This window comes from Epinephelus lanceolatus, chromosome 9, assembly GCF_041903045.1.
Source record: "Epinephelus lanceolatus isolate andai-2023 chromosome 9, ASM4190304v1, whole genome shotgun sequence".
NCBI classification, from domain to species: Eukaryota; Metazoa; Chordata; class Actinopteri; order Perciformes; family Serranidae; genus Epinephelus; species Epinephelus lanceolatus.
Genome location: NC_135742.1, coordinates 13748305 through 13764777, shown reverse-complemented (window position 1 = coordinate 13764777; position 16473 = coordinate 13748305). Strand labels below are relative to the sequence as shown.

At 40.5% G+C, this 16473-nt stretch overlaps 1 protein-coding gene across 1 annotated transcript; it reads right to left on the bottom strand.

Moving 5' to 3' along the window:
- Positions 1–3225: 3225 nt before the first annotated feature.
- Positions 3226–14854, bottom strand: naaladl1 (N-acetylated alpha-linked acidic dipeptidase like 1). Its single transcript, XM_033618817.2, has 19 exons — positions 14453–14854; positions 13943–14115; positions 11806–11927; positions 9800–9919; positions 8076–8268; positions 7769–7862; positions 7569–7673; positions 7350–7435; positions 7137–7256; positions 6964–7049; positions 6594–6657; positions 6067–6134; positions 5879–5970; positions 5443–5536; positions 5136–5217; positions 4769–4942; positions 4353–4440; positions 4170–4262; positions 3226–3655 (listed from the first exon to the last, which is right to left on the bottom strand). The coding sequence occupies exons 1-19, from the start codon at positions 14650–14652 to the stop codon at positions 3478–3480; spliced, it is 2232 nt and encodes a 743-aa protein (XP_033474708.1). The 5' UTR covers positions 14653–14854; the 3' UTR covers positions 3226–3477.
- Between the last annotated feature and the right edge of the window lie 1619 nt (positions 14855–16473).

Genomic DNA, 16473 nt, shown 5'->3' with positions numbered 1-16473 from the left:
CAAATTAGCAGGGTTCTGACAGCTTACAGCAAATTATATTTAAGACTTCTTAAGACTATTTAAATGCCACTTAGTATGCACTTTAAGACCAGTTTAACAGTAACCAAAATTCAGGACTATAAAAGAAAAAAAAAATCATGAACCGACGTCAGTTGCTAAGGGTTAGGGACCAGTTTTGCTTAAATGTGTATTTATTTATTTATTTATTTATTGTTTAATCCATTTTTAACCAGGTAAGTCCTGTTGAGATTAACAATCTCTTTCTGAAGGGAGACATAGAAATATTAGAACACCTACTCACAATGACAAGAACCAATTCATTCATCCTTCAGGCAGAGAGACCATTTTATTGTGACATAAAACGTGACTTTTTTTTTTGTCTTGTAAAAGAGACGAGGATAGAACAGAACTGGGGAATACCTGGTGTTTGTTGGCCGAGTTTGTGACTGTACATGTCGGATTCCATGACCTTGACTCGCATCATGCCAAGTTGGAAATCCTTTTTCCCATGTCTTAGCATTCTTAAGATTTTCGACGGATTGATTTCACACGTTTTAGCACCTAAATCCTTATTTTTAGATTAATGAATCAAATGCTTTAAAGACCTTTCAAGGATCTGCAGGAACCATGGATCAGAGACATGACGTCAGGCCAACATCCATCACCACATACTCAGGATTCTGATTACACACATAATACAACAGACAATAAAGGAAGCAGCTGACAAATCGTCACAAAAGATTTGCATGTGAGGAACCTTCAGGCTACAACGTGCTTCCTCTCCTGGCTTCTGCTGCACCACCGAAACTGCTCAGTGTGGCTATGAACAGACAGACTTTGGTTGTTCTGGGCAGTTCTGCAAAATATTAATGTCAACCTGTGTAAATGTCAAGTACGGCACTGCTAAAAAGAGAGTCCATCCTCTGTAAATATTCCCCAGCTAAAAATACTGGGGAACGTCCATAAATGTGTCACCAACAAAACAGCCAGTCATTCCTGCACAACACTGAAATACGGATCCTGAACTAATGAGGTCAGTGTATAGTTTAGGTAACATCCAAAAAGTGGTTTGGGCAGACAACATAACATAAATATACCCTAATGAAAACAACGGCAAATGTTGCGTTAAGATTCCCTGCCAGTAACATTTAACTCTTGTCTTCGTTTGACATAGTAAATGTGGATTTTTCAGTTTTTGTGAGACACCTGAGCTCTGTCAGGTGTCTCATGTTGCATTGAATGCACATTTTAAAGCTCACAGTGCTGCTAAATTTCATTTAACTTCATTTGACCCAACTTTGTAACCTTGATTCTAACTTAAGAATAACCAAAAACCAAAGGGACACATCTTTTTGTAGAGCAATCAGGGTTAAAATAAACCCTAAACCCACACCTACCCAAACAAACACACATTATTATTTATTACACATCAGTGTCACCACCAGGTTGTGTTTCTGCAATGGCTCAAAGGACTCAGATGGGTGTGACTAACTCTGTAAACTTTAACCAGAGGGGAAGAGGCCTGGATAAAAACAGCAGTCCCTGAGAAATCTGTGTTTACAGGAGAGCCTGAACAACAAAGAAAGTACAGAACCCATGTGGTCAGAGTTCGACAGCTTCTCATGCTTCTTCCTCCCTGGAGCTTTTCTCTTTCTTTCTACACTTCTTCATCACACGTCATGACTATTATCAAGGCTTAAAGCATTACTGGCAGCATTATCATGTGATGAATCTTTGAAATTAATTCCCTTTTCCAGACGGCTGATTTCACTGGGTGTGTAGCTGCTGTCACTCAGCCTTTGTGACAGCCACACTTGTAATCCCAAAAGCTGACTAGGCCCATGAGGTTGTCTCAAAGCGTTTTCTGGCCCCTGGTGGCAGGAGGCAGTATTGCAGCTCCACATCCAGACCTGCAACAGGATGCAGTTGAGGCCCGTAGCAGGTTTTTGATGCGGTCTGTCAGTGCAAGATTTGCATTTTTTGCACCTGCATTTCCAGTATAGGGGATTAAGTTTCTTTAGATAGTCATCTTATGACGCTGTGAACATTTACATATCAGAGTGCTGATAGCCAGATATCCTACAGCTGACAAATGTTGCTAACAGGCCTTCATGACAAAGCTTTGCACCAGTCTTTCTAAATTAAACATCACACAACCCAGTATGTGCACTGAAGGATCGTGATCTAATAACTTCTGGAACATAAATCCAGTAAATTTACATTGCATCATTCTGCTGTAATGGCTCTGCAGTGTCTGTCTTATGTCCTCATTCACAGACAGTCTGGTTGCTCAGGGGTACAACTGTCTACCGCTCCTGTTAGATGAAATGGTTCTGGCACAGGAAGATGACGTAAATGTCTGCATAATCAGCAAGCCATCGTCCCTTATTTATTGTGACTCATTCTTGCTCGAGCAAAAATGTGCTGTTTGATCTTTGAAATATTAAAAATGACCATCATATGCCATGGTCACGACCCTAAAGTTTTGATCATTTAAAAAAGAGATCTTTCAATGAGAACAGGAAACTTTTAGTTTGCTGTTAGATACTAACATGCATTGAAAAGCTGGTCTAGACATAATTTGCCAACCACAACTTGCTATGTAAAGATAAAGGGGAGTAATGGCATCCTGAGCAGAGAATGAAGTCACGCTCCCTCTGTACGTGTGTCGTAATCCAAGCTTCTCTGTTCATCGTTGTGGTCTGAATGCTTTTGAATGTTAGTCACGTGTGTGTATCCCACTGGCTAGCTACTCACCGCTGCTCTGCACTGCGTTCATATGGTGGTTTACACTGATAACGGCGTCCCACCACCTTGGGTCAGGACGATAGTGGCGCGGAAGCATAGTGTTTACCCTGCGTTCCCCTGTCATGTTAACACTGTTGGCTCTGTCAGCACTGTTGATGCTGTTAGCTGCTGCTGGCTCAGCCACCCTCATGTTGAGAGCCATGTGCAGACATCTTCTGAATCATAGACATGCTCTGAATATTGTTTAGAGCTCCTTTAATACGACCAAGGTCAAAGAGCTTTTCTTTAATAAGGACATGGCCTTACTAAGGTGGATGTTTGTTAATCGTATCGATATTTTCTTCGTTATTGTAATTTTTGTTTTTCACTTAACATAGAAAGACTGATATTAGTATCCTGCAGGTAACCAGGCACTTTTCACCTATATAAGTGGGAGCAAATTTTAATAGTTGGCATACACATAAAAAAAAACATCCGTTTTAATAGTGGTTCAGCTTTAATGAAGTGGTATTATAAAAACATTCATCATATTTAAATATTTTAATCCTGTGACAAAGATAGAATATTCATGTTACTGGTTGATGATGAGCTCTGTTCAGTGATTCCTAAATACCCTCACTTAATATCATCCATAAATAGTCGCATCATGGTCGACCTGATCAGTGCTCATAAAAAAAAAGAAAATAAAAAAAATCCCTGAGCAAGTGTAGTTCCTCCCTCCTTCGTCCTCTATATGACGTCAATCAGTGTGTGGGCAGCGCCCTCGATGGCCTGGCTCAGGACTGATAGGTGGTAGTGCACATTGTCCCAGGCGCTGGACTCTCCTGATGACTCAGCATTAGCAAAGGCATCAGCCAGGCCTGGGAAGGTCGGCTTGCCTGCACTACTTGAAGCCCAGATAACATGCCTGTGTAACATATAAAGAGTGATGACACAGTGATAGGCAGCTGAACAATTAACAGAGATATGCTTAGCCACAATGACGCAGATAGTCAGTGTCATGGTCCCTAACATGGCATGAGGAGAGGAGTTTAACAGCTCTGGGAACCCCCAACAATGTAGCATGTGTAATAAATAAAAGGGAATTTATTATAGAATAAATGCTTTACAGGTGTCTTCATGACAAGACCAAGAATCAGCTATGCTAGCTAGGTGTGTGCATGCTCACAGTGTCGATATAGTGTACATGCTAATGTTTAGCAGCAGATCTATCCAGTTGTTTTTAAGACATGTCAGACAAAACAAAACAAAACAAAACTACTTTCTGTCACTGTGTGTCAATATTCATGTCTCATGTATACCTTGGGGCCATCAAGTGGAGTGCACACAGCAAACTGCACATGGCATCACGTTTATATTTTGCATATAGCCCCAGAATCCAACATGCACTCACCCTGGGCTATCAGGCTGACGTTTCATACCTGAATGCGTATTTATCTGGGAAAGCCAGAGGGTCCAAGAAAGCTCGGTCCAGCAGCATGAGCTGGTCGTTGATCATTCTGACCTTCAGCGGTCTTGAAGAAGAGAGACAGAGAGAGACTCGCCGTTAATTGCTATGCAGACAAGCAAAGGAGTTAACAATATATGCGAGTTTGTGCTCTTACGTTTCATTTGCCAGGTCCGAACTGTGGATCACCTGGTCCAAATGGGCAGCTGCCTTTCGAAAGCTGTCCACCGCACGTTTTAGTGGTTCTGAAAGAAGACACAGATCAACTGTGCAGCCTCTCTGAACTTTGTTTCAGCACTTCAGGTATGTCTTGCTACATAGAGCAGTTGAGTTAATGCAAGTTCCAGTCAGAGACATTGTCGGACATAATGCAGGGAGTCATTATTCCAGCTGCCGTGGCTGAGCCATAAAAACACTCACTGCTCCATGTGAACCAGACACAGCCTTGTCCTGACATACTGAAACATAAAACCTGGATACAATTAATTTACCTGCATACTATTTCTATCAGTGTGTGCTGTGTGCTGCAATATTCCCTTGCACCCCTAAAACACATGTAACTGTCCTGCGTACCCATGGAGATGTTCTTATCCTGCAGTTGTTGCTGATATTGGTCCAGTGATGTGTTGAGGTAGTCAGTCAGAGTCTCAGCGTAGTCACTGCAGTTTAATGGTAACACCAGGCTGTCGGCCAGTCGGATCAGGACATTTCCTGCTGTCCTGGCAACGGCCTGGTGACTGACAAACCCTGAGAGGACACAGTGGTAGAATGAGATTTAGAATTACGAGGCTTTTTGTTAAAATATACAACATTTTTGAATGATAAATCACAAAATAAAGCATAATCTGCAGTACCATGGCATAAAATGTTAGATTTCTACCACTGACTGGCTGCACAAGAAAATCCAATATGTGATGACATGAGAGGTGTCGCTGCTCACCTGGATCAATGAACTTTGAAGCGTAGTCAAAGGTGTCGTATGCTGTGTGGTACGCAGGATAAATCCGAGCACTTGTTTTAGTCTGTATGAAGAAAAATATCCATATGATACCACAGATTGAAGTGATCTGTTGCTGCTGCATTTCTTGGTCTGAACATTTAGGTGCAAAAATCAAACTGTATTACAGGTGAAAAACTTCTGAAATTGTCATTGTTATCATAAAAGGTTCTACAGTCTACATACTGCACTCACATTGCATCAGACAAAAATCTATCACAGTAAATCAAAGGCAGCGAGTCTTTCATACCCGGTCATATGTGTATGAAATGTCCATGGAGGGGATACCCAGGTAATGGACGAAGGCAGCGTAATCACTCCCTGCTCCTGTCAGATATCCCATCCTGTCAGAGGAGGACAAGGAAACAAAAAGCATGTTTTATTGAGGGTGCGACAGGCCTGAAATTTCTGCGGGAAAACATACATATATGACTCATGATATAGATGACAAACTAGATACTGTATGTAAGGTGTAAGTCAACTCATTTACTTGTTCTTCTCCACTACGAATTGTGAATGAGAGTTCTTGATCTAGGTCAACAGTGAGCTAAAAACCTGCCATACATACTGTGGTTTTGCAAACTTTCAAGCAGAAATAAGGGATTTGGAATAAAAACTGTGATAACTCCTCTCCCAGGACTGAATGTACTTGAGGAAATTAGAAAGGTATGACTGTAGTTCATTACTTGGGAATAAGTCCATGGGCCTGGCTTGTTTTGTTGGCATATCGGATCCAGTTGTCGTACAGAGATGTGGAGTCCAGTCCAGGTGTATTGACCTGGAGAACAAGTATACTTTAATGTGACATTAAAGTGGTGTGTGGACAATGGTTTTGCTAAAAAGAGAGCTGTAGAGAAACACCCTAACAGCTCACCTGTTTTGCAGCTTTGAAGATGACGTTCTGTAGCGATGGCATCCCAGAAGCTCTGAGAGTGGCGTTGGCTGAGGAGAGGAAGATGTTTTTGTTTTGTTTTTTAGCATCAATCAAGGCTTGCAGAGTGAACGCAGCCTACAGTGGCAGCCATTGTAGGAATTCTTGTCCATGCACTTAACATTTTGTACCACAAAATAATTCATGCCTGTCAACAAGATGGTTTCAAGAACATTCCTACAAACATCCAAGGACCAAAAAAAAATCAATCATTAATCAAGCAACAATGTAAATTAACAAATTAGGCAACTGGTGATAATTTGTCAAACTACAATGGCTGCATCTGTCCAGATGAACCAAGGGCCTAGGTTTTGATCCAACATTGGGGTGGGGGGGCACATATGAAACTTGGACATATGAGACATGCCCCCTGTGCCGCCCCTGAAATCCACACAGTGACGTGAACCCAAAGACTTTTAGTAGTACAGAGCATTAGATCATTTTCATTTAGTGCAGGTGGGGCTTCTTACCAAAAACAGCTATGTCCACATTGATGTAAGCAACAGCTCGTTCACTGAGCTTGGCGAAGTATTGCTGAAGACAAGATCATATTTGTCATTGTCGGCATGTATACAAGCAGCATGTAACCTGCCACTCTAGTGATCTTTGTAAAGAAATGTGCTCTATAAATAAAGTTATCTTGCCTTATTTGTGATACAGAAATATCCATCTAAAGTTTGCTAACATTTGCTAACATTAGCCATTAGCCACCATGAGCTAATGGCCAAATCAGACCAATAAAGCTTGTATCAGCAAAACTCCTGAGTGTATTGCTCATGAATCCATCTTTTCATTTACAAAGAAAGAGTTATTTCTTCTTGCAGATTAACTGCAGATCACCTCTGTGTATTCTGCAGACCCAATAAGTCCGAACTCCTCTGCTCCCCAGCTTCCAAAGATAATGGACCTGCGAGGCCTCCAGCTGCCTGCCACATAGACAAACAGAGATTAACTCTTTATCCAGGACTACAAAAAAGACAGTCATTCATTCATTCACTGTTGACTCTCCTCACCCTCCTTGACCCTCTTGCCCAGCACTCTGGTCAATTCCAGCATGACTGCTGTCCCACTGCTTGGGTCGATGGCACCGTGAACCCAGCTGTCCCTGTGGTTCCCATAGATCACATACCTGTCTGGACATAAACACACACAGAGTACACACATAGCACAGTCATTACAAGCTGTAAACAGATGATGGCTGATAAGGACTCGGTCTCCGGTCTCACCTGGCTCGACACTTCCTCTAATAACTCCCATCACATTGGAGGAGTTCTTCACCTCTTCATAGTTGAATATCTCTAGTTTCACATCACTGGAAAAGAGGTTTAAATTTAGATATATGAAGCAACAAAGACTGGAGACAAAGACATGTCCCGCTGCTATACTGCTGCATCATCAAACAGGTGCATTAAAAACAGCTGGTGCCTGAATTGGTGTGGCAGTACCTGTTGCTGAAAACAGAATCATCCTTGAACCCTGGGCCGCCAAAGTTGTAGGTACAGTTGAATGCTCCCCTCCATGTATCTGGAGCTGGTTTCCCACCTAGTGCGCTGAAATGACCAGCGATAAAACAAGTCAGAATGAGCTCATTGCCAACGTTTTTGAGCTTTGTTAATTCCACAAGCAGATTTGCCCATTTACAAACCAGATGAGCGTGTAGGCGTCCTCAAATCCGATTGGTTGAATTGGAATGGGAGGGATCCCTGTGATGTCCTCGATTGGAATTCTGTAAGTGTCCTCTGGAAAATAATTCATAATGTGGAGATTATATGGAAAAGTTAAATATTAAGTGACTTGTTGTTTATACTTATGCATGTTGGAAGCTTTATGTAGCTCTTGTAAAAGCCCCTCCTCAGATTGTATTGGAGCCAAAGTGCAGCAGCAATAAGCACACAATAAAAAAGAAAAACAATATTGCATTATGTACCATTTTTACACAAGTTGTTGGTTACCTTTGGCAGCCAGGTAGGGTGTAAGCATGTCTCCATAGTCAGTTTTAAAAGAACCTCTCTCCACACCAGAGGGCGGCAAGTACCAGGAGTGAGGATACGTCTCATTGATGTCTGACATGAGACCGTCGTTGATGTCCAAAGGGTCCGTGTAGACGAGCACACCAATGACTCCGTAGGGTGCTGCATTGATGGCCTACATGAAACACATGTGGTAGTTTATTATAAACTGAATTTTATGTCATAATTTAATGATTTACACTTTTCATTGAAGTTTTCATAACAGGCATTTCCACCTGGAAGCATTGTAGTGCAACCATTTCTACTGATGGCCATTGCCTTTTTTTAGTCTTGCCATGAATGCATATTTGTCTTTGTGTTCGTTGTTGAGTCGCAACCCAGCCACCAAGAAAAAAAATGAGCAATGTACATTTTTGCATACCATTTATATGTTAATTTGCATGTTACTATGTAGCTCATATGTGGAAATATGTAACACAACTGGTTGTATACCTTCTTAAGAATAAAAGTTAGACATTGGATTTGCATGATTTCATGATGACATCTTACTATATAATGACGAAAACTCCTCACGGACTTGGTCAATCCATGTGAAATTTGGCGCAGTGGTAGAGGGTCATGGGAGGATGCGAATGAAGCAATATTACATCAATTGGCCAAAGGGGGGCGCTATAGCAACCGATTGAAATTGCAAACTTTGAATGGGCATATCTCATGCCCCGTATGTTGTAGAGACATGAAACTTTGCACAGAGATGCCTCTCCTCATGAGGAACAAATTTGCCTCAAGAACCCATAACTTCCGGTTATATAGATTTTCCGCCATTTTGAATTTTTTGAAAAACACTTAAAATCGATCTCTTCCTAGGAAGTTTGACCAATCTGCATGAAACTGGGTGAACATAATCTAGGGACCAATATCTAAAGTTCCCTCTTGGCAAAAGTTGGAAAACTTAGTAAAACTGAGCTTCTATAAGGCAATGAATATTGCGGAGGGCATGGCTCATCACATAATCTGAGGGGACCCCTCCATTATTGACCCCATCAAACAAAATGGGGGCGCCAGAGAGCTAATTTCTTATCTAGGCCTAACCGCCATATCGATTTTTACTAAACTTGGTAGATATGTAGAACAGGACGCCTCAAGGTGACTGGTGAAATTTAACTCTAATTGGCAACTAAGTGGCGCTATAACAACAGAAAAATGCTTAAAAATGGCTGAAATGTGACCGATCGCTGTGGCTCCCCCTGTGGCCCAATGTTGTTGTGATTTCTAATTTTTGGTATGACTAAGTCATGATATGGTATGCTGTACTCAATGGGTATGGACTAGTTACAGATAATCTGTGGTTATTTCATGCATTTCCTCATTTGGAGTCATTGCTAACTTTGTATACAGAAACTTATTTTGAATCTTGCTGACATAATGGATACCTTCTTCTGGATTTTCAGGCCTAATGTGCAGCACATTAAAGCATGCAAAGTTTTTATATTTTTTTTCTGCTCTCGTTTGAAAAATAATTTGTTTAATTTGGTTAAATGGTAACTTTATGTCCTCAATAATCTTTGCTATCTCAATAAAAGGTGCTAGATTAGAGGTGTTGACTTGACTGATGGCACTTTCCAAAGCACTAAAAGCTGGATATACAGTCTCTGCTTGTCTTTATAAACGGGAACCAGATGCAAAGAAGATAATAAAACACTCACTTTCGCAGCTCTTCCTGCACCACCGTATCTGGTGATAGCAATGGTTCCTCTCAGGTCCAGTGTGTCATTCAGCAGCTGGTAGTCACTTGGCTTCCCCTGGTTGGCGTACACCAGTTTCCCCTAAAACCATCCGAAAAATCAACAGTTCAGATCCTCACTGAGGAAAGTTAAGCTACACATGATAGGACAATATTTTTCTGTAAGAAATACTGCATGTACACAACATATACAACATATTTATTTAATTTTCCCCAGTCTTCTAAAACATTTTGCTGCTCTCTGAGAATGATTCCACTAAACTCCTGTGCTGTGATTTCAAACATGATGCCGACCAAAAAAAGACTGTTTTATAATACTGACTGCAGATTTATAAAAGACTTTATTTTATTCCTTATCACAGGCTCCTCTTTCATTACAAGCCTCATTATATGGCCGCCTCCTCCCCTGAAATAGATGGTCACAGATAACATCACAGATCAACCGCTCTTTGTCAGTCTTAACAGATGGTCTCTTGTTGTTTTATTGACTCAGTCTACATCACAACGTGCTAGTGTTATCAGTACTTGATAAGACAAACAAAATGTTTAGCCTCGAGGATGCAGTACCGGTTAGGAAATGCATATTTGTGGCATCAGTAATCCACCAGTCCTGTCTGACCTTGACTAAAAAATGAGAAATGATCGTTCCAAATTATCATGACATATTTTTGTTCTGTTTTGCTTGCCCTCTTTTCTTTTTTAAAGGTGAGCGTGTGGGATTTGGTGGCATCTCTTGGCAGAAATGGTGTATAATATGCACATCTATGTTTTCATTAGTTTATAATCAGCTGAAAATAATAATTGTTGTGTTTTTGTTACCAGATACATCGATTTAAGCTCCAGACCTAATTTTGGTGCACCACCACTCATGCATTATTTAACAAGGGGTAAATGTCCCTTATCTGTCCTCAGTCAGAAAGTTAAGAAAGGAGCAAAAGGTCATGAGCGCTATTGATAGGTTGCATAAGACAGACGTGAGACAATCATGATTTTTATGGTGTCAGTGAGTTACTTCCCTGAAATTATGCATGCTTCATTTCAACAGGAAGTCCCATAAACACAGGCTATGCATAGGGTTACCTGCCCATACTACTGTATACTTTATCTGTGCAATAAAATACAGGATGCTTCTTCTATACTGTATTTGTGAGCTTCTGTGTGGCGCACAGATGTATCTTTATGGCCTCATGAGTTTGGCTTAGTGCTACGGATTTGGTTTCCAATATAAACGTTGTCTTATTCTTATTTTAAAAAGTCTTCTTTGGCTTTCTCTTAAAAACAAACCCATACAAAAACAAAATTACATGAGCCTACCCGAAGTAGGGAAATTATCATTTACAGAGGAAATTAGATTTACTTTCTTTTTATTGTTATTATTTTTAGTATATTATCTTAATATTCAAAAACACAAAGAACACAATCATACACTGTACTTACACTGCCCCTAAATGTCACATAGTGCTTTGAAGTATTAATAACTCAAAAAGGACTATACTCAAAATAAAAAATAAAATGCTGGAGGGCATAATGAAATAAGACGGATAAACAAGTAGTGGGCTAAAAATGAGCTCAAGAGGAAGTTATATTTATATTCCTGACATCAAAAAAGGACTTAGAGAGTCATATGCAGTGCTTTGAGGTTAAAATAACTTTGTAGAACAGGACCCGCAGGCATCATGGGGCACATACTGTTCTGTAGGGCTGCTCTATCCATACAACTAAATACATTTATTGTAAGAAGCTGGTGTACCACTTCTTTAATCTCTCCTTTGGAGTATTTGAAAGTTAAATTGTATGTTATATAGGCATTTTCCTGATTTTTACATTTCATGCATCGGTCAGCTTTGCTTGGTGCCAGCCAGGGGGATGTTAAATGCAATAAAGCAACTGCTTGTGATTAGATACTGAAGGATCTAAGATCTTTAAAGGATCTTCAAACAAAAGATATGCAGGACATGGCTTTTTTACCTTTGGATTTCCAGCAGGGGAGTATGCAGCGTATGGCTGAACCACCTCAGGATCGTTCTGGTCCGAAGTATAATTCTTCTCTTTTTCTCTGGCAGTGTGCAGCACTTTATTTTTTGGGTCCACTGAAATGAAGAACTCATGGTGACTAGTCTGCTTTCAATGCAGTAAATCATACAACACATGTAATAAAGTCAAACTCACTCCATCTTATAATGTAAAATGTCCTTTGGACAATTTCCATGAATTCATTGTGTTTGACCTGCTACCGGTTAATTAAAGTTTATCATCAAACTTTCTTAAACTGTGATTAAAGGATAACTTTATTAAAGGTCTAGTGTGTAGGATTTAATGGCATCTAGCGGTGACATTGCAGAAGTGAAAGTTGACCAGAGTGCCAAGCGTGTCAATAGAGCTCAGGTGTGGAGAACTATGGTGGCCGACCTGAAAATGCAAACGGCCCTACCTAGAGCAAGTATTTGATTTGTCTGTTCTGGGTTAATGTAGAACAACATGGCTGACTCAGTGGATTAGGACCCGCTCTGTATGTAAATATGAACAGCTCATTCTAATAATAAAAAAAAATGCATATTTTCAGATGATTATAAACTTATAAAAACATAGTTAAGCATTTTTTATTTTACCTTCAACAACAAACGTGCGTGGTTAGATTTAGGAAAAAAGAACAAGGTTTGGCTTTATAACTTTACAGGACAAGAACACGCCTGTCGCGGGTGAAAGTCGATGTTTGTTGGACACAACCACCAAAACCCTCCCACCTGTCCAACTCGGACTTTCACCACCTTATTCTCATTCTTGTCCTGCCACGTTTCACCCTGACACCTCTGAGCGCCGTTAAACTATAGCCCCTTTTACACTGCCAGATTTTCCATGAATGTTGGGGCATTTTGCCAGCGAGCTACGAGCGTTTAGACACACAGAGCCGCATTGGTGAGTTGATCCGAGGTGCCCAATTTTCCACCTCATAGTGTAGTCATATTGGCGGGACCCTTTTAGTTTAAACAGACCAAGGCGGCCTTCCGCAATGGGAGGGGCTGTTGAAGACTTGTGGGAGGAGCTGCTGATGATGCCACATGTGGGAGCCACTGGCAGTGGATAAACAGGAAACAGCTGATAGCAGGAATTAGCAAGCAGCTAGTAGCAAGAGGGAAACACAAACCTGACAGACACTGTAAAGATGAGCAACTGGGGAGACACGAAATTGCACGCCCTCCTTGCCCTCGCAAACAAAGAGGCCATTAACTGTCAGATGACGGGGATGGTGACGAACAGGCCGACTTGTGAGAGAATCGCTGAAGGACTGACCAGCCGCGGCTTCCCTCCCACGTCACTGTTTACGTCACACACTGAGCTACATGTTTTGTTACTTGCTCACGCCCCCCATTGCCCCAAAAAAGGCGCATTCTGTATAAACAAAAGTAGGTGGGTGGCATTTTGCTGCACCCCCCAATTTTGTTTTTATACTGCCAATTTTGTCATTTATACTGCCAGTGTCTGACGCTGCAAGTCACTAACCAATCACTGGATTTTGATGGCTTCGGAATGAGACTGGGTTGAATAACTACATTTTCATTAGTGTATAATCACCTGATAATAAGAATCCTTGTCTTTTCGTTACGTCACAGTGAGACATTTATATCTACACAGGGAGTGAGTCCTCATCAATGGAGTCTGCCATGTTGGACCACCATATTTCTACAGTAGCCCAGAACAGACAAACCAAACACTGGTTCTAGACAGGGCAACTCACGTAGGCCATCGTAGTTAGCAGCCCCTCCATGAGCAGCGTTAGAGATGCTTTACTTAGTGTTTTTTTTTTACCAGTTTAAATCAGCAGGTCCATTTGTTTTGGAGAGGAAGAGACATCTGCAAATAATTCAGGTCCTGGCTAAAACCTCCTGAACAATAAACACTAAAGAAATTCTAGCCAGGAGTTCACGCTTGGCACACAAGAGAAGTTTCAGCTGGTTGCAAACCTCACTGCATACCACTAAATCTTACACGCTGCTCCGTGACGAATTATAAATTTCAGCATTTAAAAACATGCTGAATGAAGCAGGACGGTGTGACTGTCCCCACTTTCATTCTAACACCATAATTGACTCATCTGTTGACTCACCCACAGTGACCTTGTTGGGCTTCTTAGGGTTTGGGAAGGACAGGTACACCATGTACTCCTCTCTCCAGGCCTGGTCCAGACCAGTGTCAGGGTCCTGCCATCTCTTCAGCATATACTGCACTGTCTGCTCGTCTCCAGCTGTGGTGGCCATATGAGGCACTTTGGTCAGCTCCCTGTGGAGAGAGATGAGGATAAAGAATGGGTTGATCCTGTGATGTTTTGGATACTGTACTGTATATAAAAGGGTTGGGAGGAATTTAAAGTGGATCCTTGGGGAAACCATGAAAGGATCAACTGACCCACTGGAGCTTGTTCAAGAAATATTTAGACATATACAATATACATGAGCCTTTGGGTTTTATACACTGAGACACAAATGCTTAAGTTGCTTGTATAGAGGTTGAAATTTTCTACAATCCAAACTTTAACTCCTTTTTTGACTTCCTATTTTATTTTATCACTTGAGAAAATAAAAAACCATAACTGACTGACCAACACAGATCAGCTCACCTTAGATTTTCTTGAATCTGGATGTTGTCCACCTCAGACAAGAACTTCTCAATGAAGCTCTCGTCCACATCCTTCGCCACATCCTTCACCCAGGATGGTGCGGAGCTGCTGCTCTTGGTGATGCCATAATGGCCAATTAGGATGCCCACAGTCAGCACGACAGCACCACACACGATCCCTATCAGCACCTGCTTTATCATTCTCCTCCCTGGAATTAGGTCTTCAGAAAACTGATCCTCCTAAATGTTGTGCCAGACAGTGAGCTCTCTTCAAAGTTCAGGAATGTTGTGGTTTTGCTTATGAATCCAGGCTTATGTAAGTAAAAAATCCTTGCATCTGACTCTCAAATGATCGCTGCAAGACTAGTGCAGCTGCTGGAGTGACCTCCCATAAGAGAGAGACATGCTCATTGTAAAGTTTACTCATTAATGTTTGCGGATGGGATGGACTTTATCCCTTTGCGTATGTGTGTGAGGGGGGTGTAAATTAATTTGATTTATTTCCAATGTTCACACAGTACTAAGGGTTAAATACAGGATGAACAAACTGACATGTTGTAACAAAACCTAATGTTTAATCTATTAATCAGAATTCATTGCTGTAAAACAACATTGCCTTTTATGATGCCCCAATTTGGCCTCATAACACAGTGAACAGCTGTGTGAGTGAAAATGACTTTTACTTACAGCTGGGGCATGTTTGATATGATGAAAGCTATTCTTTATTACATTAATAGTTACTTTATAGACTTAAACATGAAAAAATAAATATATAAACTAACTTTACATAATCAAATAAAAACATTATGTTCAGCTATCTAATGTACAACACAATCTGTCAGTACATATATAAAAATACCAAACATCATCATCTTGTTTCAACAATTCAGTCAAGTATGCAACATAACTAGGACAGTCTTGTCTGTGCCTATAAAAAATCACCTAAGATCATTTGAGGGGCTAAAATTGTTCATGGATCTTGTGAGTTGCAATAGTACATGTCTTTCATTCTGTATGCCAACATCACATAAACACAATCTTTGTTAGGGTGGCATATGACTTTTTCTAGGTCAATATTCAACCTGTGCGATCATACTGAAAAATGAACTTAAGAATTTGTTTGTTTTTTTGGTTATTGCTGTCTTTACCTTTTTAATTAATTAATTTTTTATTATATTTTCTGTAATGTGTGGTGCTGTTGTTGTGCAAGTGGACAGCACAACAAACAGCACAAACAGAAAATATGTAAAAATGGTGACCTGCAAACCAGCAGTGTGTTTATTGTTTGCTTATGTTTTTCAGCAATAAAAACTATATATAAACTGAAATTACCGTCTTGCGGTTGTCTGCCTCTGCGAACCAGTCAAGTTGCACTCCATGTCTGTCCAGACTCATTTGTGGTGTTTGTGTTTTTGCAGAACATTAGATGTCACAGTAAAGTTGACCTTTCACCTTTTAGATATAAAATGTCATCTCTTAGTTTCGTTTTATTAGAAATCTGTGTGATGTTTTGTCAAAATTATTGTATGAATTCTTGAGTTATGGCCAAAAACATGTTTTGTGGGGTCACAGTGACTTTTGTTCACCAAAATCTAATCAGTTTGTCATTGAGTCCAAGTGGACACGTGCCAATTTTAAATAAATTTCCTTAAGACACTCTTAAGATATTGTGTTCTTGAGAATGGGATGGACATAATGACGACATGAAACACGTTTGGCCACGGCTGTTACCGGCGTGGAGGCATAAAAAAGAATCTTATGAAAATTTATTTAAAGATGGTTTTTTTTGGGGGTTTTTTTAAGATATTTTTTGGGGTGTTTTACCTTTAATGGACAGGTAGGCTAAGTGTGAAAGGGCCGCTGCGGCAATGGCCTTGTACATGGGGCGCCTGCTCTATCCACTAAGCCACCAACGCCTCATTTTAAGATGTTTTTGACTGATTTAGAAAACTTTTTGTCACTTAGGACCATAATAAAAGTGAATTTCACATGTATTGTTTTAATCTGAGAACATAATAGATA

Excerpts from the sequence above, each read along its gene's own strand:
- naaladl1 (XM_033618817.2), bottom strand. The coding sequence starts at position 14,652 with ATGATAAAGCAGGTGCTGATAGGGATCGTGTGTGGTGCTGTCGTGCTG. Across the intron at positions 7,436-7,568 it reads GATTCTGTTTTCAGCAACAG|TGATGTGAAACTAGAGATAT; the intron begins GTACTGCCACAC and ends CCTCTTTTCCAG. Across the intron at positions 7,257-7,349 it reads TAGAGGAAGTGTCGAGCCAG|ACAGGTATGTGATCTATGGG; the intron begins GTGAGACCGGAG and ends GTTTATGTCCAG.